Source organism: Balaenoptera musculus, chromosome 21 (assembly GCF_009873245.2).
Source record: "Balaenoptera musculus isolate JJ_BM4_2016_0621 chromosome 21, mBalMus1.pri.v3, whole genome shotgun sequence".
In the NCBI taxonomy this organism is placed as follows: Eukaryota; Metazoa; Chordata; class Mammalia; order Artiodactyla; family Balaenopteridae; genus Balaenoptera; species Balaenoptera musculus.
The window spans coordinates 9,062,428-9,080,064 of NC_045805.1; the positions used below are offsets into that span (position 1 = coordinate 9,062,428).

At 38.2% G+C, this 17,637-nt stretch overlaps 1 protein-coding gene across 1 annotated transcript in view; it reads left to right on the forward strand.

Annotated features, from left to right (window-relative positions):
• CSMD1 (CUB and Sushi multiple domains 1) overlaps window positions 1–17,637 on the forward strand; it is a 1,821,542-nt gene that overhangs the window by 896,269 nt on the left and 907,636 nt on the right. The window contains exon 4 of the mRNA XM_036838958.1: window positions 5,881–6,075. Within this exon, the coding sequence (XP_036694853.1) occupies window positions 5,881–6,075 (195 nt within the window). The remainder of the gene's footprint in view (window positions 1–5,880; window positions 6,076–17,637) is intronic.

Genomic DNA, 17,637 nt, shown 5'->3' on the forward strand with positions numbered 1-17,637 from the left:
TCTCATTAATCTGATATCTACCAGGGCTTGTGGTCATGTTTGTTTTAATGTCCTTTTCAATTTTTAGAAATACTCTTACCTCATCATTATATAAATATTGAGCAACTGGTAATCAACTGAACATCCATTTATTGAGTGTAAAGTTCACTTTTGAGAAGAAGAAAGATGGTCATAAAAAATTGTATATCTGCTTATAAGTCATTAATGAAAGCATTGGGGATCTACCTTGTGGCGGAAGTATAGGTAAATTTACCTGAGAAAATTAACGTACACGCAATTTTCTCTTCAGCGATTCAGTGATAATTGAAAAGTTCACCTGCTGTTATTTCTTGTTGCTGTGCTCTTTTTTGTATGTCAATCACTTACACTTAATTTTCCACCGTTGATTTTACCAGGCATCCATTCTTCCATGATTGCTTCTCAGCTGGACTCCTAGGCTCTGTTTGGTCTTGATCTTAACTTTGTGGCCATTTTTCTATCTTGTTTAATCATTATTCCCCTCCTCCCCCATTAACTTTGGGTATTCCAGAAGATTTACATCTGGGCTCCCAATTATGCTTCTTTTTTCTTCCCTCCATTGTTACTCTGTAAATCAGAGGAAACTTAGGAACTTTTCTGGTCGTCACCTATTTTCTTGTAACTCTAGGGTACACCGTGGAGACGGTGAACAGGCTTAAAAACAAAGAGCCTACTCACGTTCACAACTGAACCTATAAGTCTGCGTCTGTGGCCATCGTGGCCATATTCACACATCCTGTTTTCCTGGGTCACCATCATAAATTCCTCCTCTTGTTGCTGTTTCTTCCTCAGTAGTTAACTCTTGATTTGCCATTTAGTTCATTGATCATAGATTTACCGTCATTTATATCTGAATTGATGCCTACGTTGTTTGGGGTGGTAAAGCTTCAGCTGCTCATAGATCCAGGTTAGTGAGGTGAAAACAGTGTCTCCCTTACACTTCAAGATATAAACCAATGAAAGGTCAACCAGGAAAATTAAAGTGTAAGACCAATAAGCTCATCCCCGGGGTCACCTGGCCATACATGCTTTACACTCCCCAAAACTCAGTTCACACAGTCAAAATCATTTTCCAGCGGGCATTTTTGTGTTCTCACTTCTTATAAGATTATAATGTCTTACATCTGCCATTCAAAATCTTTTGAAAATCCAGCCTCTAAGATTTCAAGTGCCTCTGCCAACTTGTCATTTTCTTGTGTTAACTTTGTTACGCAGTCCCTCCTGACTCCTTTCTCCCATCCTTCAAATTTACCTGAGAGCTTGAAACTTATTTTTAAAAAGCCATGTAATAATTTTGCCTTCAGTTTTACCTGAGGAAACATCGTAACTCTCCCAAATCCTTATATTCCTTTTATTATATCAAAGCTCTATTGAGAACACGACAGATTTAATGGCATTTTATTATCTTTATTTCTTTTGATGTTGACAACAGTTTCATAAGAAAGTTTATTGTAGTGCTGAAGGGCAGAAATGCTGGATCCACCATGTGCAAATCCTATCACCAATACTTGCCAGCTGTGTGGCCATGAGAAAGTTGTTTAACCTCTCTGTGCCACAGTTTCTTCCTCTCCAAAAGGCAGATAATAAAGGGACTGACTTCATATATACTGTTAACATATATAAACCACTTGAAACAGTGTCTAGCTAATAGCACCTGCTGTATAAGTGTTACTAATTATTATTACCTTAGAGCAGGAATAATGAAGTTGAATTAATATGGCTAAAAACTGGAATGTCTTTCTCCTTTGCTTCCCTTTTTAATGACGATGTTCTTATTTTAATGACTATGTTCTTATTTTAATGACAATATTGACTCTAGCAGACTCCTTCTAGTTTTATTGCTTCTAAAATTGGTATATATCGGAACCGCTGCATACTTTTAAATTTGTATGATTTCCGTAAAGTCCACATGGTGCTTTAGAACTGGGAAAATAAATTTGAAATTGCTAATGTATGTTGGGCACTTATTCTCTTCCATGTTCCCTCCTCACTGTTGAATCTGCGTCATACGTGTGTCACAGCACACCCTGTTGCTAGGTTTTATTTTTAATTCCCCTTGTCAGGACATAGAGACTGAGATTTAAGTAATTTGTCCAACGTTCTACAGTCTGTTTCTGGAGGAGAAACACAGGTCTGTCTGATACTGATCTACATAACCCACTGTGCCAGGTACTTTTCTATAGCCACTTGCCACTCCTACATCCTTCATTTAAAAATGATCTTTCTGTTTTAATTTGGCCAAACCGTACCACTTTCCACCTTGAAGGATACTTAAAACTCACTTCCTCTTTGAGTTCTTCTCATCCAGATCCTGTAGCTTTGCAGGCATAGTAGGCATTTACACAGCCTATCTCCCGCAATGTTGTTCTTCACGTGGAGAAAGAGACTCTGGAAGTGGATGGCCTTAAATTTCTCCCCCGCCCCTAAGAAACCCTCCTTGCTGTTGTCACGTAACTGCTGTCTCTGCATCTTCTCGTGCCACCAAACGGCCACGATTCAGAGAGTCAGGACAGAGAATAAGTGTCAGGTTTCCAGATTTGAAAATCTAGCTTTCAAAGCATTCCGGAAGATGAGTACAGTGGATTGTTCTAATCCTTCCCAAAGGTTTCAGGAGGGAGTGGAGGGCAGTCTGTGGACACACACATCACGCATCGCTGGTTTCATTTCCAGGGTGTATGTCAGGTGGGTGTTTGAGGTTTTATTTCCTTAAGCTGCAGTGAGACTCCTGGAAAGGCCAAGTGTAAACAAATAGTCTGACATTCTCCCTCCGGGGAGCCAGCTTCCAAATGCACTTGGCTAATGAAATTTCATTAATTGTGCACATCCTGTTAAAAATGCTGTCGCTCCTCTGATGAATTTCAGACTTCTGTCCGCCAGCCTTTTGTCCCATTTCATGAGGAATATGAGTGACATATTTTATTTTAGTATCATGTTTTCACTTTTCTTCTGGAAAATGGCATCCATTTAATGATTGAAACAGTTGGGTCAAAGGTTTGATGTGATAGCCTAATTAAGTCATTGAATTGTGACCATTTGCACTTGCCAAAGCAGAAGTGTTATAGAGGGATTTTCAATGAGCCTAATTGGAATGACAGCCTAGGTTTCAAGCCCTGGGTGTACAAACTTGGCTTCGTGGGATCTGATGGGTGGAAACCTGCCATGAGAGGAAAGCAGTGTGCCCAGAGCTCCTTTCAACATCCTTTCACAGCCACAAGTGTCTGTACTGGGTGCCTGATTCCCATCACCCTACTAGGAATTTCTTGAAGCATCTATGAGAAAGAGTGCACATTACTTCAAGGAATGATTAAAGCAAACTAAATGTAGAGTCCAAGTCAATTCAATAAGTATTTACTAATTAATGTGTCCTTATTTCTCTGGGAGACACCAAGAGACCTTCACCATCTTCAGGGAAACTGGTTGAAAAGTTAGTTCAAATAAAAATGGCAGAAGTGACAGTGGGGTTGGGTTTATTTTAAATTAGTTTTGTCCAGCCACTGGATTTTCATGTCTTGGCATTTTTTTGCGTGTCTGAGTCGTAAATCTTTGTGTAGACCTATAATCATTTTTGCCCATTTTTCACAATTTAAGATATTTTGATAATGTCTTAATGAAATGGCTGATGCCTTTGTAATATTATGTGGGTGTTTGCATTTTCGTGTTTGTTTGCAACTAGAAGTAAATGTTTTAAATCATCCTCAGTTACTTCTATTCTCTTGCTGACATTGTTCACATTAACATTTTAGTATTTTTTTCCTAAATTATAAGGTTGGTTGAAATCAAAATTTTCATTCTGGACAAGGAAGAAAAACACCAGAAGCATTCATATTCACATACTCCCCTCCAACTCCATCTCTTTTTCTCTCTCTGTTGATGATAGAAATTCAGCCCGTGTCTCACGTCTGTCTCTGATTATAAGGTCCCTAGCTCAGGCTGGCTGTTGGACACCCCAGGTCATAAAATAAAGTGATCCTCCAAGATAGAATTGAAAGTTTTCTACCTTAGGAAATCATAGACAGTTAAATTTCAGGCAGTTAAAAATGTTTTTAAACAACATTTAAAAAACAGATTTATTGCCCTAGGGATGGTGAATGTGGAATTAAAAACAGAATTTCTTTTTTATAAAAGACCCATAGATGATTATAGATTATACGGAATTATTTTCTATTATGTTATCAAACAGGTTTTTGTAGACTGTTTTCAGAAATTATTTTCTAAAAACTAGAACTGAGCAAACTGTGACTATATAATGATTTCATAAACATGTCAGTAATATTAAACATCTAAATTGTAGTATTTGTTTTCTAAGTGTTTCTATATAGTTTAGTTCATATGTATTTAATACCAAAATAAAATTAATCTTGGAAATCAGTGAAATTCCCTCCCTATTCACTGGGAAACATCTATTTATCTCTCTGTTTACAGACAAAGAAAAATGAAAAAGTGGTCTGTATTATACATATATACCAAAATGTACCCCTATACCAATGCAAAAAATTGGATACAGAAATAGAATAATTTTGTTCATTTGGAAATACATTCTATTGGGAAATCATTTCTTTTTTATATGGTAGGATCCTTGGTTTATTTGAATTCTACATAATAGCAGCTAATTTACTGATGATATGCTAAATTTAAACCAGAAATATGGAGACAGTAGCCAACAATCATCAACTTCGTCTATTCAACTTAATGGTGCCTCAATTAAGTTCAAAAGTACGTTCTATGAGTGTGAAACGGCATCGTGTCCATTAGGTTTCAAGGCAATTGAATTAGACAGAGAAGCCTATCGATGTGAAAAGTGAGGAGGCCAAGAAAGACCAGAATCAAGGCTATCTCATTGAAATGCAAGTGAGACAGTACTTGCTTTGTCGAAACTGATACTTAAAACTTTGTTGTGAATCAGACACTCCAAACGCATAGAGCCTTACAGATGGCTTGGAATATAATAGTGGTACAATTTTTGTCAAAGTCTGATAGATTAGCAAATGACATTTTTAATTTATTATTATTATTATTTTTTTTTTATTTTTTAGATAATCTTTAAAGACTGTTGCTTTTTTTTTTTTAATTTTATTTATTTATTTATGGCTGTGTTGGGTCTTCGTTTCTGTGCGAGGGCTTTCTCCAGTTGCGGCGAGCGGGGGCCACTCTTCATCGCGGTGTGCGGGCCTCTCACTACCGTGGCCTCTCTTGTTGCGGAGCACAGGCTCCAGACGCGCAGGCTCAGTAGTTGCGGCTCACGGGCCTAGTTGCTCCGTGGCATGTGGGATCTTCCCAGACCAGGGCTCGAACCCGTGTCCCCTGCATTGGCAGGCAGATTCTCAACCACTGCGCCACCAGGGAAGCCCCTTAATTTATTATTTAATTCAGTTGTTTATCCATCAAACATTGATTGAACACTTGTTACTGGTGTGTATCAGGCAGTGCTGGTCCTGGAGGAATAAGGAAAAACATGGCATGGATATTCATTCATGCGGTATTTCTGTTCTTTGTTCAGATAGCTATATTCTGCTGTATTATCTGATTTCTAACTATGTGGGACTGTAGAATCTCATAATTGAAAAAATAATCTAGATGTCATTTAGAACAGTGAATCTAAGCAGTACTGTATCTTCCCCTCTTAACAAAATCCACTTATTTATACTTTTTAAATACTTCTTTACAAAAGTACTAAATTACAGATTTTACAAAACACAAATCCATTTCTCTGTTTAATTTTTCGACAAAATTAAGATAATTTTTGTCCTAGATTTGCTAACTTTAGTAGTTCAGAAGTGGTCCATGTCTTGCGATATAAATTGATCTCAGTAGAAAATCTTCTTTTAACTTATATTTCTGTCTCCTCTTTTTTTCTCCCAATAGTTTTACCCAGCCACACATGTGGAAATCCCGGAGAAATACTGAAAGGAGTTCTCCACGGAACAAGGTTCAACATAGGAGACAAGATCCGGTATAGCTGTCTCTCCGGCTACATCTTGGAAGGTCACGCCATCCTGACTTGCATCGTCAGCCCTGGGAATGGAGCGTCCTGGGACTTCCCAGCCCCGTTTTGCAGAGGTAGGTGCTGTACGGGGAGGGTGTATGATGAGCTGACACCTGCACTAAGCAAATGGCTTTGGACTTGACATTGGAAAAGTTTCCACTTCACGAAAGCAAGACACATGGCGCTGGGTCTTCCCATGTCAGCTCATTCTGTTCCCTAAAGCAATATTGTACGTTACCTACGAAACCACGGCTGCACCCTGTAAAGTCAGTAACAAATTTAGATATGTTCCTTAAACATCCAAATTTTTCTTCAAACTTTGTGGACTTCTACATATTTTTATCACTTATTGTCATAGCATTCTAAGATTTAATGCACACATTTATGGCCTCCTTGCTGTGAAGTTTCCTTTTTTATCTTTTTCTCATTAAAAATGGCAGATACCCCTTGATAATTAAATTGTACCGTTGGAAGACTCTTTCAACACTCTTGGGCTTTGGAGATAGACCATAAAGGATTGCACTAGTGCAAGTGTTCCTCGTTATGATTTGTTGCAAGATTAGAATCAGTTTTCTGGAAGCCTTGTGATTTTTAGCCTTTTCTGTGACATTATTTTCCTGATCCAGTAACTTTAGGAAAGAGCATACTTTGACTCTTAGGTTTTGACTTTCCTAACAAAAAACTCACTTTATGGTTTCAAATGTAAAAGTGTAGCTTACATTTATTGAGGTCTTAATGTAATTCAGAAAATGTGCTAAGTGCTTTACCTGAATCATATCGCTGAATTCTCACAAAACCCCACTGAAATAATAAATACTCACACTCATTTAACAGGTAAAGAAGCACAATTTTAGTTTTCAGAAGGTTCCAAAAGATAGCATATGATGAGTTAAGACACAAACCCATGTCTGACGTTGTTTTATTGAAGTATGGTTGATTTACAATATTGTGTTAGTTTCAGGTGTACAGCAAAGTGAATTGGTTATACCTATATATATGGATGTGTCTATATTCTTTTTTTCAATTATTTTCCATTATAGTTTATTACAAGAACCCATGTCCAACTTTTTATCCATGTATGAAATCCACAGCCTTAGCTTAAGTCCTCATATCAAAATGTGTTGTTTTCATCAGTCTGTTTATATTTTCGTCTATGCTATTTAATGAATACTTTTCTATTTTTTTTTTGTTATCTCTGTTACGTGTTGCAGTCTCATGAGATCTTCCCAATGCTACTTATCTTAGTTATGGCATATTGCTGCTGCTGCCGCTACTACTACTATTACTACAACTAGTATTACTACTAGTACTGTTACTACTACTGCCATTATTACTACAGCTGGTAACTAGTACATATTGATTGCTTGTTATGAGCAGGCATTACTTTTTCATGTGTAATCTTCATAGTAGGTATTTTATTAAAGAAGTATTTTACACGTGAGGCATCTGAGGGTTAGATGGGAAACATAACTTGTTCAAGGTATTCCAGCTGGTAGTTACCAGAGGTCAGATCCACCATCTTCAAATCATCCCTGTGTCCTAGAGAAATTCCTGTTATGGATATTTTCTACCGCACGCATCCATTACTCCTCCAGAAATGCTCATTTTCTTGCATGTTCCTCAGGTCTATTATCTCTCTCTTCTTTTTTTCCTTAGTGCTATTAATTATTTTACATCTTCTATTGTCAAAAGAGTGGTGTCCTCAAAATCCAGATTTCTGTGTCCCTTCCCTTGTCTTTTCACTGATTCCCTCAACTAAGTGATACTGTTTAAGGACGCTGTCACTTGGATATCCTAAGTATATTCTTTTTTCCCTATTTCTCCCACTGTGTATCTGATATTCACTCTGTGGAAACGTTGCAGTCACTCTCTCCATTTTTCCCTGCTTGCCCCTTTTATTCTGTCAGACTGTCTTTCACGTCTCCCCTTTCCCACTCCAACCGTCCCGTGCCAGTTGTTTTTTTCTTCTCACCCAGACCAGCTTCAAGTTGGTGAAATGAGCGCCACATCCAGAATCTCAGCCTTCATCCTACCCTCTCCTCCTTAGTCCCACTCCCAGCACACACGCCTTCATCATCACCTGTCCTCTCTCAGCCAGACCACTTCAGTGACTCAACAAGAATTAAGTGCAAACCCTTGAAAACACTGCCCCGGAGCTCCATCACCTCGTCTGAACTGACTTGTCCGCTTTCATCCATTAGTGTTCCCAGACACAGATGTTATGCTTCTGTCTCCACGCGATGCTTTGCTTGGTCTGACTTCCCAAAAGCCAACTGTGTGCGTCTCTCCCAAGTGCTGTGTTCCTCACACCAAGCTGTTAGCTTGGCATCCCCTCCATGGTGGGAGTATTGACACCAGAAATCAGCAAACTCTACAAAAGCAGGGTTTCTTCCCAAAGAGTTCCTTACCAGCTCACCACTCCATGCCTAAATCCAAACTTCCGCTCATTTTTTCCTGTTATGCAGTTTTCCCTTTCATCTCCGTTAAAGCCATAAATCTTACTTAGTTGTCAAGTTCACACTTAAGCCCAAATTTTAGTCACTTTTTTTTTAACCATTGCAGCCCCTTTTTAAATTCTTTAAGAAAACACAAGTCCTTTTGTCTTGAGCATTTATTTTGTTGCTATTTTATATTTTAACCTTATCTCTTCAGCGTTTCCTCAACTAGTTTGTAACCCCCCAGGACATAATTTACAGTCATGAAAACTGTGTGACTGTGTCCTTGCTTCTACCTTAAAATTAGCCGAATCCATAGCTATTTACCCCTAATGCTGTACCTAATCCCCCATTCAAACATTTAATAGAGGAGTGGAAATATGCTGGGCATCAAATGAGGAGTTATTATAAACTGGAAAATGCAAAAATAAATATTAACAGCAACTATGCCAGTTTCTGTTTTGCTCATACCTCCCCAAGCATTTTCTTCTTAATTGAAGGGTCTTTACTAATTTCACAATTATACAACTTACAAAGTCAAAGTTGATATAACAGCTCATAATCTTTCCTGTGTTGTCACCAATTTATTAAATCCAAACCATATCAAGATGCTTTTATCATAATATTTTTCTTTTCTTCTATATTATAGATTATTAAATTTATGCTTAAATTTTGCTTTTTTCAGTGCTTGGGATAGTAACATTTCAAAGGACATTAAATTTGATATAATTATTTTATGTAACAGATTTGAAAGATACAACACAGTTTGTCATTGATTTTGGATAACTGGATCATAAAGAAAAAAGTCGATAATCTAATTCTTATAAATGTGTAGATGTGGCGTATCTAGAGATTAAATTAATTTCAGCGATATGGACTTCGATAATTTTAAAAAATGAAATGAGTATATCTTCTGCTTCCCCAACATCGTAGTTATTTTGTTCCAGGAGTTGCTGGAGGAGTCATTTTAAAGTGCTGCTAACACCACTGAATCTCTTTGCAATGACCTTTTCCTAGTGTTGAAAATTTTACATTGTAACTCCAAGTGGCAGTGTTTAACCTGAACAATGACACTTAAATGTATCGTTTCTAGAGTCACGTGGTACTCTTTAAAGACAAAGGATATAGCCATACATTTAATAAAGTCAGTGCATAATGAAGTGGAAGGTCAGCCAGATTTACTTAAAACTGATTCCCTTAAGCGGGAGACCAGCATCAAACTGACTTCTTTCAAGGATGAGAGTTCAGATTGTCTCCTTCTGGAGGTGTGTTTTTGTCTTCCTCATTTATCCTTGAGTTTTCACCTAAATGTCTGTATCTTCCTTCATCTCCCTTCATTATTGCACATTGTTCCTCTTGTCTCTTCTGATCTTTACAAAGATGTACTGTTTCTGTATTTGCAGGTGTGGTGTGTATTTAGAGGAGAAACATAAAAGGGGAAAAGAAAAAAAGAAAAACTAGATATATTCAATGATGCATGCTCCCAACTCAGAATTTAAATGCCTTCTTAATTTATGTTTCCCCTATTCTATTATTAAATCACAAAGACTATAATGTCACGGTCCAGGAATTATCATAAATGACTTTGAGCTCCAGGATAATAGAGGGCCATAGCATATGAAATCCAAAAGAGAAGGTAGTCTCCTTGAATGGAAAATTCGCATGGTGGGTCCTTGTCTCCAGATTTGTGATAAGATTGTCCGAGAAGGCAGAATGGAAGTAGGTCAGGAGCTGCATTTGGAAAATGCTCCTTCGTAAGAAACCTATCGTCTGATGTGGAGAAATCCCCGGGGAGAAGTGGTCCTGTCCTCACATTAGTCCATCATTAGGTGGGGGAGTTGTTCTTAAACCATCTCCCTTTGGTCCCTTCAGTGAGCATTTCAATCCACTCCAGCTCTCCAATTCTGGATCTCATTTTTGAAAGCGTTAGTGTGATCTTACGTCAACTGTCTTATTCCATGGATATAATCACATAGGAAATGTATATACGTTTGGGGACATGAGCTATCTCTGGTCCTGGAAAAGGCTAGGCTCCTTTACGCTCTGGAAAGATGATAGGATGGTTGCATTAGGCATATGCCGCCTGAAATAAGCCAGCTCTAAGCAAACACTAGTCTCCTTAGCCAGAGATGCCTGCTCCCCCTTTCCCGAACATTACTTTCTGATATGCCTTAATTCTTTCAATGATGGAGCACTTTGTATTTGCAAAGTATGCTTCAGAAAATAATTCTTAGCAGCTACCGCAGAGCTGAGATCCCTGAAGTCATAGCTCTGGACATTCCCATTTACAGGCTGTCCTAAATAACTTATTTTTGTATATTCTACGCTTCATAGATTAGCCTGTATTAACATTATGTGCATGACTCATATGAACTACCATAGAAAGGCATCTAAAAATCATACGTATGCAATGTCAATTTGTAAATATGCTGAAACCCACAAATGTATGATCCCGTGTATACCTCAAATCACCTTGAGATGTATGCAGGGAAAGTAATAGTAGTCTTGTATTGAAGGTAAGGAAATAAAGCTTCAATTGTGTTGACATATGTTGGTTTATGACTTGAACTTTGTAGCAAGACAGCTGTCCTAAATTTCTCAGTTTTAAGTAAACTGTTACTAAATTTGATTAAGTAGCATTTGTACATAATTTAAAAATTTAATAATACTGAAGGGATTATAGTGAAAAGGAACATCCTATTGAAACACCCATACTCTTAGGCTATAGACATTTCAATAAAATTTAACCATTTTTGTCATTATTATCTTATATATGCTTATACTGTTCTTTTTTGCTTTATCAAGTTAAAACTTTTTAAACTTTTTAAATTGAGTGTCACTGTAATTTTATCACTCCATTCACCATGTCTTGTTTCTTCCAATTTAATTCAGATTTCTAAACATTATAAATCTGAATAATGCACTTGACCGTTTATACCTTATTTCTTTGATTTTTGACAGCATCTTTCGCCTGTGCACTGTATAAGATGTGACTATCATTGCCTCTGCTCTTTCCAGTAAATGTTCTAATACTTTCCTTCCTCTATGTTCTCTCAGCTGTAATAGCACTTTTGCGGGATCAAAGTTGTGAACGTGTACGTTTTATTCTATGATCGTAATTAAGTCCTTCTTAATTTGCCTGAAGGCTGGATAGCAATAAACAACATTCGTGTTATTACAACTGTGTACATATTGTTCCGACATCTTCATCCCTGTGCCACTCAAAGAGAGTTCAGAGCAGATGAGTTCTCTCTTAGCCTCAATTATTCATAATAATGCCACAATTACTTTTTTTTTTCCACATTTGGACCAAGACTTTCCTGTTCTGCTTATTTAGTTAATGTAACATTAGCAGGCTCCAATGTTACTATTGTCTGCTCGTGTTAAACCCCAGATGAGTATTTCTGACCGGTGGTTGGTTCTGATTTAGCGGTGATTTGGGGGCTTTTGTGTCTGGCTTTCAGTCAGGGCTGGCAGCTTTGTCTCCATCCACTGGCAGAGGGAGGAAAGAGCCTGGGGTTGTTACGGGCAGGCCTCCCACGCGTATACTGCACTGGTTAGACTCAGTCGTGTGGACGTCCTTAACTGCAAGGAAAGCTCAAAAGAAAAGGAAGAAGAAAAAGCAGATTTGGTAAATGGCTGGCCTATGCCGTGACTGCCTTCTACTTGTCCTAAATTTTTGAGTTATTTTTTTTCCCCTTGTTGATTTATAAAACTTATGTTTCATCCCAATAATTCAAATATCTTCTACTTTATACTTATTTGAATTATTGCTGGGAATGAACTCTATTCTTCTTCCTGAAGGTCACTGACTTACTTCTCTAACGTAAACCAGATTGCATTGTATTTTGCATACACTTGTCTTCTGCGGTTCCTGAAATCTCAGTCATCACCACCCTCAGCACATTGTGCGTTCGTCCCCTTGTCTGTACCCCTTTTGCCCTCATTTCCCCAAATCCATCGGTTCCCTCTCCCTGTTCTCTCAGAGGGTCCAGCACTGGCTTGTAGGTCTGTTATCAGGCAGTGTTTCTGACACTTCTTCACTGTTCCACTCAACCTGTTCACTATTTTCTAAATCCTGTCTTCTTCTCTCTTTGTTTCATCTCAGATAGTTTCCTGAGAAAGGTTGCTTTGGAGGAAAACCCTTTGAGCTTTAGCGTGCCTGCAAATAGCCCCTGTCTGCATCCGTACTGATGGCCAGTCTAGCTGAGTATAAAATTATATATGGAAACCATTTCCTCCCAGAATTGTTAAAGCATCGTTTCATTATTTTAAGCATATTATTGGCTTCTGCTTGACAAAAAATATTCCAAACTAGAAAAGTAATAAGTTTTCCAGGCATATGTCAAAAAAGAGAGAGAGAAAAAAAGCAGGTCTTTAAGAAAGCATCCACAAGTGAAACATTATTTGAGGGAAGATACTATATTCATAACCTTTTGGAGTAGAAGGATAACATACAGCATGGGGAAAAGCCAAAGACGTTCAGAATGAGCTAGGTTGTAACTCAGAGCATCCTTCTTCTGTGTGATGGAGCTGGGGTGGGGCAGTGACCATCATCATTCAGGCAGGGGCTCGGGGCTGTTCAGCTGCCACACGCCTAACCAAGAAAAACTCCCAGTTCCTCAGTATTTAGATCAGTGCCATTCGCTAGAAATATAATGCAACCCACAAGTGGGAGCCAACTATGTAATTAAAATTTCCTAATAACGACATTGATAAAGTAAAAAGAAACAGGTGCATTTAATTTTAATAATGCATTTTATTAACCTAGCGTAGTCCAAAGATGACCATTTCTACACATAATCAGTATAAAACATGAATGAAGTAGTTTGCACTTTTTCCCTAGTCTTTAAGACCTGGTGTGTATTTCACAGTTACATCATTTCTCAAGGTGAAATAGCCACATGTTCTCATTAGCTATGTATGCTAGTATCTACTATTTCAGACAGCTCAGACTTAGCAAGCAGAAGAATTTTAGTTTTCTTTTTTTCTTTCCACAACAGTTGTTAATGTATGCAGAGTTCTGGTGCTGTGAGAACATGTCACTTTCACTTATGATGTAGAGTTCAATATACAGTTGTAGTTTTATGATAAGGACTCATAAGAAAATGGGTCTGAAATATACACATCTATGCCATTCTCTGATTGGAAGTCTCCCCTTTAACTTCTCGGCAATTGCTGAAACAGATCTGAGCTGAATAGTATCGGAAAGGAGAAGTCTATTTTTACTATTACTTTTAAGCAAAAGATCACGGTGAGCCTAGCTCTCCAGTAATCCAAAAAGATTTCTCAAAAGGAATCTCATTTCAGATACTATCTTACTTTGGGAAGAAATGATATTGGGATCTAATGAATGAAGATTATGGGAAACTTTGAAGGAGAGGCTAATTAGCTAGTGGAGTTGGCAAAGAATTGAAAACAGCTTTGTGCATGTGTGGCTCCAGATGTATAAAAGAATAAAAATAAGAGTGACTCTAGGGCGAAAATAAACTAGATTCAATTCTGGGACCTAGCGGTTATGACCTATGTTACTGTAAGTACATTGGATTCCTCTCTCACACTTCTTTTCCATCTGTAAACTACTACGGTAAGATGTTCATACGGCAACCTAGCTACAGAGACCACATACCCAATTTCTACACAGTATTGTCAATAGAAAAGCAAATGTTTTGAAAAGATGATATTCTCAGTGTTAGTATGAGGATTAAGTGAAATGACATATGCAAAACATCCTGCAAAGTCTTTAACACATAAAGAAGGTGAATAAAGCACAGGTGATAGAGCATGATGTTTATGGGCTGTGCAGTGTTATTTTCTCTCTCAGTTCTCAATTTTCCTACCTGTGTAATAGTACCTATTTCACAGGTCTGTTGTAAAGATTAAATGAGATAATCCAGATAAAATCCTTAACAGAGAACTCGACACAGTGAAGTTCTATATGTATTAGCTGTTATGATTACTGTTTCTATCTTCTCCCCGCTCCAGTTTTGAAAGCAAATTCAGATTTCAGATTTAAGTGATTGGAGACAAATGGCAAAAAATCTGAAAGTCAATTCATATAGATTATAGGATCTCAGTGCTAGTAGCTCTTAAACAAATGGCTTTTCTGCATTACTGAAATTCTTTGGGGGAAAAAAAAACCCACCAGGCTGATTTAAGAAGAGAAACCGAATGAATAGAGACTCAGACAAAGAGCCAGCTAAGTGCCTACTAAAGGGTGAGTCCGTGTCAGGACAGGTCATTGTGTTTTATGTGTCACTACTTGGACTGCAATAAGGAGACTAAAACCACATATACAGCGTGTGTGTAGATACACATATGCATATAAATAGCATGACAGTATCGAAAGTGTAGATTTGGTAATAGTCAGATGGAGATTATTTCTAGATTCCTTTTCCTTAAGGGACTAATCAATCAACCTTTTTCTTAAGGGATTAATCAATCAAGTTCAACGTATTTTTAATAAGGAACACATGGAGGAGCATCTGTTATCTAATGATAGACATTTCAGCTTGGTCACTCAAATTGTAGATTTTTAAGAAAAAGATGTGATGATAATAACAGTTAAACCTGTAGCAATGACCAAATGTCAGACATCATTTACATGCTTTACAAATATTCTTGTGTTTAACTTTCACAATAACCCCGCAAGTTTTGTATTATCATTGATCCTGTTTTTCAGTCAGAGAGACTCGGGCACAGAGATGTGAGGTGACTTTTCTGAGGTCACACAGTAGTGAATGAGAGAGTTGGAATCTGGACCTGGTGTCTTATGCCATTGGGCCCTGCAATGCCCTGCTCGTTCCCTTTTAATTTGTGAGAATAAAAAAAAATAGGTTCCTTTAAAGAAGGAACTTACATTTTCATTGGGGAACAAATATTTGAAGTTGGATTAGACAAACAAACATTTGCTTCTTGAGGGATTGGTGCTTGAGCCCTGAGGAATCTGGGAAGGGGCAGAGAGAACACAGCTTGTCTGGGGATGTCCTGCTTCTGGGGGTGAAGCGTGTGCCTTGGTTTTCTCCGGGGGAGATGGAAGTTGGTGGTCTCCAGCATCCTCCCGTTTCTCCACCTGCTCCTTGTGCAATGCAGGAGAAGGTGTCTGGCAGACCTGCAGGCCCTTCAGAGATTATGAGCCTAAAAAGAGAAATATAAGGGCAGTAAGATGCCGGCAGGGAAGAGTGACTGCCAATCTCAGTATTTTCTGCAGAACCCTGTGGTTCAAAGCAAGCACCAGCTAAAACTGTTTTCTGTGGGCTTGATGGGAGCTACCACCAGCAACAGCCTCAGGGCTTTCAGATGAAAAACATGATGTATAAACCCAGCTCAAGAGAGCCTTAAGCCCAAAGAGAGCTGTTTGGCTGTAGGATCTTTCTCGTTTTATTTTAAAGGCTAACATATGACTTGCTGCAGCTGTTTCTTTGTAGAGTAAGTCAATCTTGGAGCAGAGGAGGCAAGCAGGGGTCCATTTTCCCAAGTCAGATGGTCTTCCTTCTCTGGGGAAGGCTTCTCTTTGCATGAAGTTGGTCCTCTTTCCTCTTTCTCTGTCGCAACCCTAAATCCTTCCCTACCGCCAATTTGTCCTCCCAGGGATTCTCATCTGGGGGCAGAAAGGTGAGGCCTGAAGGATGGTGCTGGCATCTGGGCTCCGTGAACCTGCAGGGTACTGGTTCCAGGCACAGTGGTGTTAGGAGGCCCTTGAGACCAGATATAAGCTCCCTGAGACGTGGTTGGCCAGTAACTCTTCCCTCCTTATTTTCCATTTTTGACCAACAGAATCTTTTTCAGCCGCTATGAATTACTAAAGAAGGAAAGCCAAGGGGGAAGTAGAAATACCATGGCTAAGCATTTTATTTAGACCAAATCTCTGCGGCACGTGTTGTGTTATGAACTTGGCATACATTCGTTTATGTTATTGCGTCCAAAAGTGTTCAAGGTTAATATTAATACTGAGAGTTTGCAGGTGAGGGATCTAACTCCCTGAGATGTGAGGGATCCTGTCCAGGGCTGCAGAGACAGTAGGTGGTAAAGGCCGTTCTCACTTAGTGCCTCCTGCTTGGGGTGGTTAAGGAGAGGTGTTTTTGTTTTTTTCCTTTTGTTCTATTGAGAAGCATGATCTGCAAACCATTGAAAAATAACCATAAGTGCGTTATGATCATTGACTAAAGCTGCTTACTCACCCAGACTCTAACCTTGTTTCTCTCTGTCTCAACAAAAGCATTTAAGATAAATATTCACCTACAAGTGTCAAAACACAGTGTCACTATTACTTGAGAGTTTTAAAGAGTGTAGGATATGGCAGCTGTTTTGCTTTTTTTAAAGAGTTGACGGATTTTATGCATTTCGGGACAGTTGTATTTCCTTGGAAGGATGACTGAGAGCTAGCCTGCAAAGATGCCACCAAATAAAGTACCAGGAGCAGTCTCAGCAATACCTTTAATAAAACATGGTAAATAATGGATGTCAGTGTTTCATTTGGAACTGCCTAAAGCTGCAAATTTCTTTAATTGATAAGCCTTACATAATGTGACTGGAAATGACAATATGGCACTTGCCAGCGCTTTATGAAATGTCACTCAGGGTGTTTAATTGCAGACATTCTGCCACTAGTGATGATGGGGAAGAGAAATACTGGGAGAACATGTAGCTGGAGGGGAGGAGAAGGGAGAGAAGTCATGCTTTTTGTGGGTACCGATCAATTCTGTGATATTTAAAACACAGCTGGGTTTTTATCAGTTATGTTACAGAGGTAACATTGTAAAATGAATCTTAGATGATCTTTCTTGTCAGGACCAAGCATTGCAAAGTGAGATTGAATGAGGTAGTCTTCATATAAGAAACCCAGATCTAAATAAAGTTTGAATGGCTTTAGACAATTTAGCTTTCAGCACTTTTCTTGCATACTGTGTAATAACCAACTCTAAGTCTTAACCAAAATTGAAAAAAAAAATCGAAAACATATGTCAACATTATTATAGTAAATCTGGTCTACATGGTTTGCATTTCACTATGATACAAGGCTTTCTGATAAGCACTTTTTTTTAATATATATTATCTCATTAAATACAATCTTGGAACTGGTTTAAAGCACAGTCATAAATGCCTGTATACAAATCATTTTGTGGATCAATTTACAGTATTTTTCCATGATTTGTTTTTCCATGTAAGTACCATATTAGGTTGCAGGGCTGAAGTTGTCTA